The sequence below is a fragment of the Hyperolius riggenbachi genome, chromosome 4 (genome assembly GCF_040937935.1).
Source record: "Hyperolius riggenbachi isolate aHypRig1 chromosome 4, aHypRig1.pri, whole genome shotgun sequence".
Lineage (NCBI taxonomy): Eukaryota > Metazoa > Chordata > Amphibia > Anura > Hyperoliidae > Hyperolius > Hyperolius riggenbachi.
In genome coordinates this window covers 60,204,316-60,218,766 of record NC_090649.1, presented here as the reverse complement: position 1 = coordinate 60,218,766, position 14,451 = coordinate 60,204,316, and the positions used below count along the sequence as shown (strand labels likewise).

The 14,451-nt window shown below is 47.1% G+C and overlaps 1 protein-coding gene across 1 annotated transcript in view; it reads right to left on the bottom strand.

Annotated features, from left to right (window-relative positions):
- Window positions 1-5,837: 5,837 nt before the first annotated feature.
- Window positions 5,838-14,451, bottom strand: part of SCARA5 (scavenger receptor class A member 5) — a 521,618-nt gene continuing 513,004 nt past the window's right edge. The window contains exon 10 of the mRNA XM_068280108.1: window positions 5,838-6,974. Coding sequence (XP_068136209.1) covers window positions 6,838-6,974 — 137 coding nt within the window. The 3' untranslated portion in view covers window positions 5,838-6,837. The remainder of the gene's footprint in view (window positions 6,975-14,451) is intronic.

The window sequence follows — 14,451 nt, the reverse complement described above, 5'->3', positions numbered from 1 at the left end:
CCTCTCATTTTTGTCTGCAGGAGCGTAACAGTTAAAAAGACGGTACTGGGAACCAAAAGAATCAAAATTCACAACCATCATCCTTCCCGGAATGATGACAGCATGTGACAAAACCTTTATGCCTGGGTTATTAAACAGCACGCCAATGCCCTCATTCCTACTCTGGCAGGCAGGGGACCAGATGGCATTGCCCCCTGCCCATTCCCCAGAGCCTGGTACCGTCTTCAATATACACTCCTGCAGACAAAAAATATCCGCCCTAAAATTTGCAAGGTCCTGCAGGACTGCAGCCCGGCGGTATGAGGAGCCGATCCCCCTCACATTTACAGACAGCAGGGACAGGACCATCACCAAAAGACACCACGTGTTATGCACCCTACACTCAGCCATCATCACTTCTTGGATGCCCTGGGACTCTTCCTTAAGCCCACTGTAGCGGGCTCCTGCTTTCCTTTTCTGTTTTTCTTTCTTTTTTGTTTCTTTGACTCCGCCATATTCCAGTCCTCTGGACCAGAATCTCCAGCAGCACTCGGCCCAGGCACCTCTGGGTTAATCCTCCTAGATGGTTTGGTGTTTTCCCAGCTAGTGGGTACAGGAGACTGCGTCATGTCAACTTTTAACTCTCCCTCAGAAATGTCACTGACAATACGCATTTTTGCCACATGGGTATCATCACTCTCTGATTCTGTCACAGCCTCTTTTCTTTCTTGATAAGGTAGTGGATAATCACTGTCACTCTCTTCTATCACCACCTCTTTCTCCCCTTCCACCTTCCCAGGGTCTGTTATGTCCATCTCACACTCCTCCTCCTCATTTGCATAACCTCCTCCCACCTCCTCTGACATCATGCTGGCTGATTTCCCTCCTTTATTTGAATTTGGGGAGGTGTTATTTTTGGAGGGAAGTGAGGGAGTCCCCTGCTGGGATCTCCCCACAGCAGTGTCAGTCTTTGTCTTTTTCCCTGCGCTTTCCACAGGGCTAGAATGTGCTGGCAGAGTCTTCTGCGAGAGAGCAGAAGAAGGGTCGGGCTTAGGATTGTGCAGGGGGTCAGCTGACTGCACAGCTGTTTCCCCGCCTGCATTCTTCTTGTTCTCGCCGGCTGAGCCGGCTCCAGGAACTGTGGCACTACTGCTCCCAGCAGACCTGCGGCTACTAGCGTCCATGGCAGGCCGCTGGGGGTCTGTGCAGACATCAGGAACCTCTGCCTGGCTCACGAGAAGCACGGGGGAGGCTTCGGTACTGGTGGCAGGGGCCAGGGAAGCCTCAGCACACTCTCCAGGCTCACGCTGCGGGTCCCGCTCAGTAGAAACTGAGCTTATGACGTCACCAGCGCCAGGGGAATCCCGCTCTGCTGGAGAGCCGGGCACATCTTCGGGGAGCTGCTCCTGGGGGGTCTCCTCCACAATCTCACTCTGCACAGCCCCAGCCTGACTCTCCACAGCGGGGGGACTCGGGGCAACCTCAGTCACAGCACATACATCGGCCTCTCCTGTCCTGCTCGCTGCAGACTTGGCAGCGGCAGCCTTCTTACAGGCAGGACCGGCAGCCTTCTGCACATCAGAGGGAAACTCTGCAGACAGAGGCACGGCGTCCTCTTCGCCCCCACTCCCCACAGCATCATCATTTTCATCCACATCCTCACCCAGTTTTCTTTTCTTCACTCGCTGCAGCTTTGGCAACTCCTCTGCCTGCAGCATCTGGGAATCAGTTACTTCATCCACAGGGAGGCCAGGGGGGGGGTCTCAGCAGCGGTTGGGCCCATATGGACTACACTGGTGCCCTCTCCAGCTGCATCAGTAAGAGGGGTCTCAGTAACAGCCTCAGGGTCCCGGGGCTCCACACGGGGAGCCAGTGACCACCTCCTGCCCCTACCATAAGAACCAGCGGCAGCAGCATACGTGTAAATCCTTGTTTTGCCACGCTTTTCACAATCTTTGGCCAAGTGGCCGCCCACACCACAGAGGTCACACACTTTCACCTTCTTGCAGCTGGAGCCAGGGTGCACTGGCTCCTTGCAATGTCTGCACCACTCCTCCGAGACACAACTTCCAGTTCCATGCCCAAACATATAGCACCTCCGGCAGTAGAGAGGCTGCCCAGGATACGTGACATAACCTCTCTCCCCGGCAATAGAGAAGACAGGGGGTGGGTGAACTACATCATGCCAGCACCCCTCCTGCCTCTTGAACTTCACAATAAACTTCATTTTGCTTCTGTATACTCCTATGTGATTGTATATTTTTTCAGCATAGCTCACCTCCTCAAAATATCGCAGCATGAACAGCCTGACCACATCTGGCTCCACGAAAGGATTGTACATATGCACATAAATCTGTCTCGCCTTTTCATTAAATAATGGCGTGACCGACTCCAACCAATTTACATAATCTTCCCTGCTCTCTCTATAATCTGCCAGCACTTTTAGCGCATCTTCCTCATTATGCATTGTTATATCATAGGCCCCTTGTCCTGGGAAATCTTGTATTGCAAACATCTTGCTCTTATTCAGCTTCAACCCCTCCACCAGTACCTTATCGATGAACGCCTTCGGTCCATGTCTCCTCCAATCCGTCTTTACGACAAATCGAATTGAGTTCCGCAGTTTTGGCATGCCTCCTCCACCTCCTCCACTCGACGCAGCTGCCATCCTGTCCCCGTTTATCCAGGGCCCCCACAAGGAGGACCCTTAGAATACCCCTCGTGCCAAGTCCAAGTAAATATCCTCCACCTGATCTTCGCCAAAAGTCCTAGAAGCCTCAGACTGTTTCGGATTGTTTGATCCTCATCAGTGCATGGCATGGATTAAGTTGGCTCTATGCAGTAGGGCTTGTAACACCGAGAGGTACAGACTAAACAGCAAGCTCATGGTGACCCAGAACTCAGTGGAGTATGTAAGGAACTACAATGGTCCTAAAAGCCCCCTTACTAAGATGTTAAGAAAAACAAAAGCTTGCTTTCTTAAAACAGAAAGAATTTGCGATAATTCAGGTTGGAGTGAGCTTGAGATGTCTCCCAGTGCATCACTGCTGAATATATGCAAATTAACCATTGTACCCTTAGAAGCTAAACACACCTCCAGAGTAAAAGTGTAAGAATGGCTGCAGTTTACATTTTCCAGTGAAATTTGTATTTGTCTCTTTTTGGTTATGGGAATAAAAAGTATCCTATACTTTATTCCAGGTAATGTACTATGTGTGTGCCAAATTTCATTCAAATCCGTTCAGCCGGTTTTGCGTGATCGAGTAACAAACATCCAAACATCCGAACTTTCCCATTTATTATATTAGTAGGATTAGGGAATGTGGTCGTTTACTGCGAATATCAAAATACCACAGAAATTTTAGACCAATTACAAGAGTCGATAAAACTCGGTAGTATACAGGTCTTGTGACTGGTCTAAAATTTCTGATTTTTGCGGTAAACAACCGCGTTCTCTGATTGGTCCAATACAACCGAGGACAAAGGAAATTGGAATACAACAGAAAGTTTAGACCTATCACAAAACTCGGACATTACCAAGTTTTACAGAGTCTAGTGATTGGTCTAAAATTTCCGAGACCAGTTTACAGTTTCCAGTTACCGCTGCGGTAAGCCCATTTTCGATCGAAAATTTGAAAATTTCAATTCCACGGAATCCAATTGAGCATCATTACCAAGGAGTTATCAAGCACTCTTGAGAGTGAAACCTACCAGCATGTTCTGGATCAGCCCCTGACGCCTTCTTCCAATGGACATCCTTGGAACCATTACAAAGACATCCTCCCAAGAAGGGTTCATGTGAGGTGACCACAGCACCATGAGGGAAGATTTACCCAAGTCATCCTATAACATTTTGTACATGATGCTTGATATAGACTCAAATGTATGTCCGATTTCATGCCTTTACAGTTATGCCACTTAAAGTACATCCGAGGTGTTAATAAACTGATGAGAAAAATAATTGTATCTGTCCTCTTTCTCCTAAAAATGACTGTTTTTTTTTAGATATCCCAGTTCTATTTTATATTTAAATCTAGTTTTTAAGTTGTTACTGTTTCATTGTCTCTGGTCAATGACAACTTTGTTGTCGTATGCCAGAGCTCAAATCTATGAATTATTGACCTTTTTTTATCTCTCTCCTGCTCCAGGAAGCCATTTACTGGCAGGAAATAGTTTTATGGCTGTGATTACTTTTCAGTGAGGGTTATGCTATAGTCTGACCCAGTCTGACCCGATCTCGACCCGGACAGAAACTGCCACTTACATACCTGATGTTTAACTCTCTCAGGCAGAGAACGGAAAAAAGGAACACAGCATAGTTATTTGTGTGCTTGGCACTGTACATATACATGTCTATCTCACCATGTCACATGTCACCTCGGGTATCCTTTAACCTACCTGGCAGTATTGACAGAGATGCACGTTAACCACTTGCCGACCGCGCACTCATAACGCGCGTCGGCAAAGTGGTAGCTGCAGGACCAGCGACGCACATCTGCGACGCCGGCTGCAGGCTAATTAATTAGGAAACAGCCGCTCGCGCGAGCGGCTGCTTCCTGTCAATTCACGGCGGGGGGCTCCGTGAATAGCCTGCTGGCCGCCGATCGCGGCTCGCAGGCTAAATGTAAACACAAGCGTAAATAATCCGCTTTGTTTACATTTGTACAACGCTGCTAACAGTAGCAGCGTTGTACCAGATCAGCGATCCCCGGCCAATCAGCGGCCGGGGATCGCTGTCACATGACAGGCAGGAGCCTGTTAGAGGCTGCACAGGACAGATCCGTTCCTGTGCAGCCTCCGATCTCTGGGGCAGGGAGGGAGGAGAGGGGGAATCCTGTGGTGGAGGGGACTTTGAGGTGCCCCCCCCATCAGCCACACGCAGCAGGTGCGATCAGACCCCCCCAGCACATCATCCCCCTAGTGGGGAAAAAAGGGGGGCGATCTGGTCGCTCTGCCTAATGTTTGATCTGTGCTGGGGGCTGTAGAGCCCACCCAGCACAGATCTCATTAATCAGCGCTGGTCCTTAAGGGGGGTAAAGGCTGGGTCCTCAAGTGGTTAATACAAAACATGCTGTGAACAGTATTGACGTGTATACAGGTCAATACTCTCCTGCACTCTTTACTAGACCCTTGCTTGACACATTTTGGCAAGTTACAGGAAAAAAGGTTAAGAAAATTAATTGGATCACTTTTTGCACAGAAATCCTGGGTAAATTGAAGGCCAGGGAGGTTAATTAATGCGTTACCCAGTTATTTGTGAGGGTAGTATTTCATTTGTTAATGTAAGGCTGTGTAACAGTCATGATATTTGTATGGGCATGTAGTAATTTGAATGTTTCTCTTTTATATGTAAAAATTGCATCGGAGCCCTACAGCAAAACTTTGACGGTGTCCCTTAATATTCTCAAACCTTCCTTTGCCTCTTCTTGGTGACCCTCACAGCCTGGAGGACCATCTTACAAATGTGGCCATCATAATACTCACACCCATAACAAGTGTAGCCACAAAACACGTGATCTGGGGTATCAGAGAAAGAGTAGGTTAGTAGTTGGGGGCTCCCACACACCTCTGGACCCCCCTGAAGTCTCAGAGGCTGCTCCCCCCTAGTTACACCCCTGCATTGCACCTGAACCCCCATAGTCGTGCGTTTGCCAGGCAGGGGAATTCGGATTTGATTTTGCAAGAACACGAGTGCCAGTGTCTGTCTCAGAGTTGGGCGTGGCACTTAGCGGAAACGTGGCCTGAGAAATACTTGTTAGTCACGTTATTTTCCTTCTTTTTTTTTTTTTTTTTACTTTTTTCATTTGCTTTTGGAAAGTTCTCCAATTTGATTTTGAATAATGACAAAAAAAAACATATAAAAAAAAATCCTTTATTGTCAATGTTAAAAATTTTACAGCAAGTAACCACAATCATCGCCCAACCGTGAATCCTGTCTTTGGGTTCAGTGACATCCGCCCAGGAGTCTGAAGCACCACCCAATATTTCTCTGCTTCCTATTGGCCGACAGTCATGATGACCGCCATATTGTCTAGTCCAAACTCTCCACAAGATCTCACAGAGTGGCCGGCACACATATTCCTTCAACTAAAGAGTGCTGCAAATACGCAAACGTAGAGAAAAAAGCACAGTACAAAATTTTGTAAAAAATTGTATCATATAGAAAAACGTGCCATCAGTCATTACGTGTGCTCCAACTTTTTTTTCTTTTTTTTTAAATTTTAAAATGCATATTCGTCAATATAAAAAAGCTCTTTGAGTGTCCTCTTTGGCGTTGTAGGTGCTATAAATGGAAGTGAAAGCTGTTTTGCACAAATTTGCCCTCCTCTTGACTACGAGGACGATGAACAAGCAAAGCTCCATCCAATAACCCTAATGCACATTACCTCCAGGGTACTTAGGCCAAGATCTCATCAAAAGTTGCCATCTTAAAGGAGAACTCTGTAAACCCCCCAAAACGAGTAAATACGCTTTGTAAATAACAATTTATCAGAGTCAGTCTTTCGTTCTTAAATGTTTTGTCTGTAAATAAAGTTCCGCCACGCAATACTTGATCGGTATCAGAAACAAAAGCTTGCTTGCGGTAACCTAGCTTGCTGCTACAGCACATGATGGAAATCTTCACAGCAGTGACCACGCCCACATCCTGTCCTGATCGTCATTGTCCACATACCAGCTTAGATCTGATATTTATGGTTAATAACTGGACCCCTGCCTCTCACAGCAAGGAAATATACCAAGCGCACACAACCTGATATCATATATAGCTTTGCTGGTGATTTCAATCCTAACTGGAGTTCTCCTTTAACATTCCACGATTGTTCAGAAGGAAGCTCCCAAAGGGTTCAGGCCCTGCCCTCATTGTTTGATACACGTCACTCCAGCATCCTCAGCATGGCCACAGTTGGTCTTGCCCCAGCTGGAAAACAAACACTGCAGAAGAGATTCCTCTGTGCCCTTGCAGGCCACATCATCCATCCATATACGGCCCACACCTGGGGAAACAAAGGCCCATCTGTTAGTACAGTGTTCACCAAATGTTACTCAATCACATACCACCATTATTATTAATAAAATTTATAAGGCGATAACTTATTGCACAGTACTATACAATAGGCCGGGGAGACATTACAGCATTAATCCTTTAACAGCCAGTTTATTTAGAGCAGAGGTCAGGAACCTTTTTTGCTGAGAGAACCATAAATGCCACACATTTTAAAATGTATTTCTGTGAAAGCCATACAATGTGTTTCAAACTGGGACAGTGAGGATGCGCAGCAGAGGGCTCACGTCCGTGTTGCCATGGTGATGTGTACACAGTTGATCCTCCAGGCAGCGGAAAAGTCAGACATGTCTTCAGCTTCTCTTGGGTTTCAGCAACATCAGCAATTTCCCCGAGAGCCAGCCAGGAGAAATACCGACTAACAGCTTGTACAATTAGCTAGCTGACTTGGGGGTTGATTCACTTTGTAGGACGAGATCCCCGCACTTTGATTGGCCCAATAGGCTGCTTGTCAAGTGACAGGGGGGATCTCGCCCTACAAAGCCACTAGACATGACAGTCCAGAGTGGGACAATTGGAGCAGCTGTTAGTTTTGGGGGGAGTACACGTAAGTTAGTAGGGCATGCTACAGCAGTAGCATGCCTACTTTGAACATTTTACTTGCACTGCCGCATTAAGCTGTGCTGCTTCAGTGGTGTAGCTTAATGAATCAACCCCTAACCGTGAGCCGGATGTAGCCATCAAAAGAGCCACATCTGCCCCCCGAGCCATAGGTTCCCTACCCCTGATTTAGAGGCTTGCAAGTGCTCCAGGCCAATTTATTTCAGCATTTTTTTTTTTATTTGCTACATTTGCTTGCTTCAAAATATTACTGCTTTAATGTGTATTTATGGCCACTTGTCACTAGGGGGCAGAGTAAGGCAATAACAGAGGACTGCTTTTAGTTTCAGTATTTTCTGCTAGCAGAGAGACATCAAAGCATTCCAAGAATTTACAGCACAACGAGTTCTGCCAACTGAGGTCAATAGCAGTGCACTTAAATCAAACAAGATAACGCTACTGAAGCTGCTAATGGGTTAAACAGTGTTATACAGGGGCATTATGACATTCAACAATGGTACACAAAATAGCCCACAAATCACACCAGTGTGAATCGGCCCTAAGAGCTTTTGTAACAGTATGATCAGAGGCGGACATAGGCCCGTGTAGGCCCTGCAGCCAAACAGGGGTCCCATGCCCTCTAGACCCAAGCAGCTGCACCACAGGGCATGATTATTCTGTAGGCTCTTCTCCAACAGGGGTGTAACAATAGACCCAGCAAGGAATGCAGCTGCAAGGGGGCCCAGAAGCCGTAGGGGCCCCTATGGGGGAGAAGTTCCTTTTCCTTTTCCTGAGAGACTGACAACTAAGGGCACGGAAAGAAGAAAGCTTTTTCTCTTAGCACAATTGTTCTAATGACTGCATCTGCTCAGCCACTGAAAAGGAATCATACAAAGTTTTGCAGAAAATGATTTGTAGACAGTCCCTATTCAGTGTGCAGCAGGGTCTTATGTACAGCACTGCTTTATGCCTAGCCTTTCTACCCCTCCCCAAGTGCTGTGTACTTTAGTGATGCTGGAGGAGTCTGCACAACCAGTTCTGCTCCATCAGAGATGGACAGAGTGAGTGTAATAAGCTGAGGCTGGGAGAACACTTGTCTGTCTGTTTTCTGTATGCGTTTTCTGCACACCATGTGTGTCTGTATTAATGTCATTAATAGAAAAAGTGAGCGCAGCGCTTCACTGCTGTCTGTTTTTATCTGCATGGGGAAAACACATTCAATTGTGTACTAGCCAATAAAAGAATATTGGTTCTCAGTTTACCTGTGCAGAAAGCGGGGGGAGGGGGCCCATCCAAAGTTTCACAAGGGGGCCCAGGGATTTCTAGTTATGCCCCTGGCTGTTAGCTTTGCCCACCACTGAGTATGATCATCGTTAACAGTCACTCTTGGGAGTGGTAGCCCTCATCTCGCCCCGCGCCCCATATACAGGCAGGAAGTGATGAAACAGCAGGTTGTATAAACGAGTGTCACTGTTCGACACGTATGAGGCCTTACACCTGCCTCATCACAGCCGTAATCCTTTATATTCCTGCGCCCCGGGACACACAATAATGGATTTCACCTGCCTGGTGTTTATTTTTCACATCAGACCTCACGGCCCCCGCTTTGCCCACATGTGCTTTCAGTTTAGCGGCCACTCCGCAGCAAAATCATTACAACACAAAAACAAACAAGAGGGACAGATGAGAGATGGAGAGCAACTGATGCCTTGTATAGGACGCCTCCTCCCTGCGTGACGGCCACTTATCTTATCAGACTTCCTGCCATTCTGTATCGCCCTGGGGCAACGTCCTCCTGTGCTGCTTTTATCGCCAGCAATTCTAGTTATACACACAGTGCTGCTAGTGCCATGAAATGTTGCCGAAAATTACTTTTCTATTAAGACTTTCTGAAATTGCTAGAAACTTCAAATTTGACTTCTTTTTTATTTCAACCATGGCAACAGAAGGTCTACAGAACATCCCCCAGTTCCCAGCTTCCTGCACCAAAAACACACAGAGCAGAAAAAAAGTTGTAGCGTCCATTTATTTCCCTATATTTTACTGAAATCAGGTAACAGACCTGACAAAACTGAAGGAAGAAAAGAGACGCTTTGTGTTTCATTTTGCACACACTGCATTGCTCCAGTTATTGAGCAGGAAGTAGGTCCCTGGGATTTGCATCGGTCTGCTGCAGGGCCGAGGCAGAGGCGAGAGAGGCTCCAGCCTCAGGGCGCAGTGTAGGAGGGGGCACACAACTCACTCTCTATCATTCCCCTATTGTGTGTGAAGCAGAGAGAAATAAGAAAAGGGGAAACATGGCAGTGACTGCAAGCCAGATAACTAGAGATTACGGTGTTGGGGGCCCTGGGGCGCCTCTTAGTCTAATAGCAACCAGTGTGTGACGGCTGGGGTGGGAGGGATGGAGGGGCGCACTTTGGTGTCTTAGCTTTGGGTGCTGGAGGACCTTGTCCCAGCTCTGGTCCGCTGTATTGTTTACGCTATGTGCGTCGCCCATAGACTTTCATTAACCCAAGCACCATGCGTTAAGCATGGTGCTTGCGTTAACACGCTGCAGCCTTTGTGTCTGATCGGATACTTCCGGCGCACCGCAACTTACCGCAATAAGGGCCGGGTCACACTGGCAGCTAAGTGGCGAACGAATCAAGTGACAGGTCGATTACCGGTCGATCAGACCCGTTTTCACTCAGTTGCCATTCAGCTGCTTCCGTTCCTTTTCCCCACATCCCCCCAGACCCCCATCACCAAAGTGGATTTTGCTGGCTTGAACGGTCAGTTTCTTCAATAGTGTGAAGAAACGTTCCATTTTCTCATTGCCCCCAATGCAGCGCTTCATCTTCCGTCTCTGTTCTGCTGGGCGCAGCGGTCTGGAAAAATTGCAACAGAACCAAACTTGTGGTCCGTTCAGCGGATTGTGCAGAAGAGATCTGTTCTAAAAGATCAATGTGAAAGGATCCACAGGTTAACATTGAATCCGTTCGCATCCGTTAGGATCTGTTCCGTTAGGATCTGCGAACGGACTGTTTATTCGGCCAGTGTGAACCGGGCCTTAGTGTGACAGTCTCCATAGACCTCCATTTCTTTTGCACCCCCTTGTGGCAAAATAGAGTAACGCAACACGATCATTTTTTTCTACCTTTAGACCCCTTTTACACTTGCAGGTTATGTTAGTGTAAAAGGGGCCTAAAAGGTAAAAAAAAAATTGAAAAAAATGATGATTGTGTTACTGTATTTGTTTTTTAATCAGCAGTGATATGTTAACCCCTACCTAGCCTATTGTGCCTGGTTTATTGATGCAATCCTATTATAAATATTTATGTTACTGTAATTACAAATGCTGTTAAACAACTGGCGAGATATGTTGAAATGCAAGCTCTTGTGCCAGTCTGAGGCCTTTCTCATCACTATTACCATTATTAGGAAAGAATATGGCGTTCCTAGCAATCATCATGCTGCGGGTAATTACAGCAATGATGTTTAGGCTGGAGCTGGATTGCCAGCAGACCTGAAATGAATGCTGTGTGTTGATATTTGTCTGTGGAGATGCGAGACTCCGGAGAGGTGCTGAAACGCACAAGCAGGCCAGCCAGGAAAACAGCTCCGCTGCCAGCTGAAGTGCTGATGTTTGTGTGCGCTAACAGAACTCCACAACAACCTCCGCCGGATAACGCTGCGAGCAACCCAGACAACAATCAGTCAGGCTGCTTAAAGGGAAACTATCGATTAACATTTTTTTTTTCAATTGAGATAGAAAATGTTTTGGAAGTGCTGCTAAGTACTGGTGCATACATTTCACTGCTTATCTATAAGATTATTGTTATCTAATTCCTTTCACATTTTTTTGAGGGCAGTCTCCTATAATTCTGATGGCACACTCAGCCATGAGGGGAGAGGGGATTCCCTCACAGTGTATCTGTTAACTCTGAGTGTGCAGAGAGCTCAGTCAGAGACAAGCAGAGCTTTCTCTCACAGACAGCAGAGGAAATGTATCTTATGTGCAACATAAACATTTGTAATACTGTAGTGTGTGAAACCTGATACCCGTTTCCAAATAATCTGCTTCAATATTACACTGTTCTTAGCATGTCAGACTTGAGAGATTCACCTATGCAAATGAGACATTTCAAAACGTAGCTAAAATCTACACACAATGAGTTTGATTCACAAAAGGGTGCTAACTCAGTTAGCACGGCCAAAGCTTTTATTGATCGCGCGCAAAGTTTAGCGATGCACTGTGCACGCGAAACGTCGCACCCGGGTGCGACTATAATGTTGCACCAGGTTCCCCTAAAACGTTGCACCGGGTGCGCCTGAAACGTCGCACCGTGCAATGTTTCCGAAACGTTGCACGGTGCGACGTTTCGGGCGCACCCGGTGCAATGTTTTAGGGGCACCGGGTGCAACGTTATAGTCGCACCCGGTGCGCCGTTTTGCACGCACCGTGCAACACATACAAATCATAATATCATAATTTTTTTTTCGCTTCAGTGTCTCTTTAACATGAATAGTAGGAAAATGCTGTCTGCCTGTCAGCGCGGGAGATGTGCTGCAGGAGGATTGTCGGGGGAGCTACACACCAGAGGCCGGGAGAGGAGACTTCTGCCAGGTGAGTTAATTGTTTTTTGTTTTTTTACAGGTGCATTTTATTTTAATAACTGCTGCCCACTGTATGATTTTCTGGTGACTGCTGCCCACTGTACGATTTTCTGGTGACTGCTGCCCACATTGTGATTTTCTGGTGACTGCTGCCCACTGTACGATTTTCTGGTGACTGCTGCCCACTGTACGATTTTCTGGTGACTGCTGCCCACTGTACGATTTTCTGGTGCCTGCTGCCCACATTAGGATTTTCTGGTGACTGCTGCCCACGTTACGATTTTCTGGTGACTGCTGCCCACGTTACGATTTTCTGGTGCCTGCTGCCCACATTGTGATTTTCTGGTGTCTGCTGCCCACATTGTGATTTTCTGGTGCCTGCTGCCCACATTGTGATTTTCTGGTGCCTGCTGCCCACATTAGGATTTTCTGGTGACTGCTGCCCACATTAGGATTTTCTGGTGACTGCTGCCCACATTGTGATTTTCTGGTGTCTGCTGCCTACATTGTGATTTTCTGGTGCCTGCTGCCCACATTAGGATTTTCTGGTGACTGCTGCCCACTGTACGATTTTCTGGTGAACGCTGCCCACATTGCGATTTTCTGGTGACTGCTGCCCACATTGTGATTTTTCTGGTGACTGCTGCCCACTGTACGATTTTCTGGTGTCTGCTGCCCACATTGTGATTTTCTGGTGTCTGCTGCCTACATTGTGATTTTCTGGTGCCTGCTGCCCACATTAGGATTTTCTGGTGACTGCTGCCCACTGTACGATTTTCTGGTGAACGCTGCCCACATTGAGATTTTCTGGTGACTGCTGCCCACATTGTGATTTTTCTGGTGACTGCTGCCCACATTGTGATTTTCTGGTGACTGCTGCCCACATTGCGATTTTTCTGGTGACTGCTGCCCACATTGCGATTTTTCTGGTGACTGCTGCCCACATTGCGATTTTTCTGGTGACTGCTGCCCACTTTACGATTATTTTTTTATATATGTTCCATTTCGTCCCACTTTGTATTTGAGTCTGCCACCCATGATTCTGAACAACCTTGGGTAGCAGCTCTCCCCTTCCATGTGTTGCTCAACAAATACAATACTCATCGTTGTCAGAACCCACCATGAACCCCTCATCTGGCTCAGCATCCACACTGAGCCGCTGCCAGTGCTGTATAAATGTGCAAAATAAAAATCTGCACATTGGAACTTTTTTTTATGTACAGTTGTCCTTGTACAGTTTTACAGTTGTAAAAAAAAAAAAAAAAACCCTATACGGTATATAGAGGAGTGAACTGCACCCCTAGACAGACCAATTTTCCAGCATGCATGGGAGGGAGGTGGACAAACCCTTCCATGTGGACGACACATGCTTGGCCAGCCCCATGGTTTGGGAAACTTGTCTCTTGTTTCTATAGAATAAAATAGTAACAGTTGGCCCGCTGCGCAATTAATAAGGCATGTTTATCTGAACAGGCGGTGGTCTAATCTAGCCTCAGCATGTTTACGTTTATCAGAGACATGAGAGGTGATAGACTACAAATTGGATATTGAGCAGAGGCCGACACTACTCTATACCATATGCGTGTCTACTCTGCATCATGGAGCTGTCACCCCCCCAGCCAATCACTGCCTATCAGCCTGGATTACTGAGCATTTTACAGGATGAGATAGACCTACAGTGCTTTTTCCCATCCTGACTGCTACTTCCCCATCCTGCAAGTGTAGAGGAACATGATTAAAGAGAACATGAGTTGGACCTCGGGAAAGAAAAAAAATACTTCCCGAAGAAGAGGGAAGCCTCTGGATGCTGTAGATGCTTCCTGTGTCCTCCTCACACCTGCTGCAGTTCGCTGGGACCCTCTACTTCATGCACGGGCACCTGTACAAGCATGGCTCCGCCTGTGCAGGGGCATGAGCGGCTCTGGCTTACTGCACTGGTGGCTAATTTCTGAAGAGGATTGTGGCCCCAATCTTCAATCTGACAAGCCCTTGTCAGATTTCTTTAGGGGGGCGTGAGTCTGTGAGCAGTAAAGGAGGTATGTGAGCAGTAAAGGAGGTATATGAGCAATAAATGGAGGATGGTGTGGGAAGCCTTGGTAAGCATGTGCTTTCTGAACCAAGTGAATTCAAGTGCAAGTCAAATGAAACACTGCTGCTCTCCTGGCTCCTCCCTCCTCACTCACTGTCGGACTCCTCACACAGCACAACAAGCTGCTTTTCCCTAATGATGGCCTCTTCACCTCGCTCTCCTCTTGCTTCTCCTCCTACTCTGA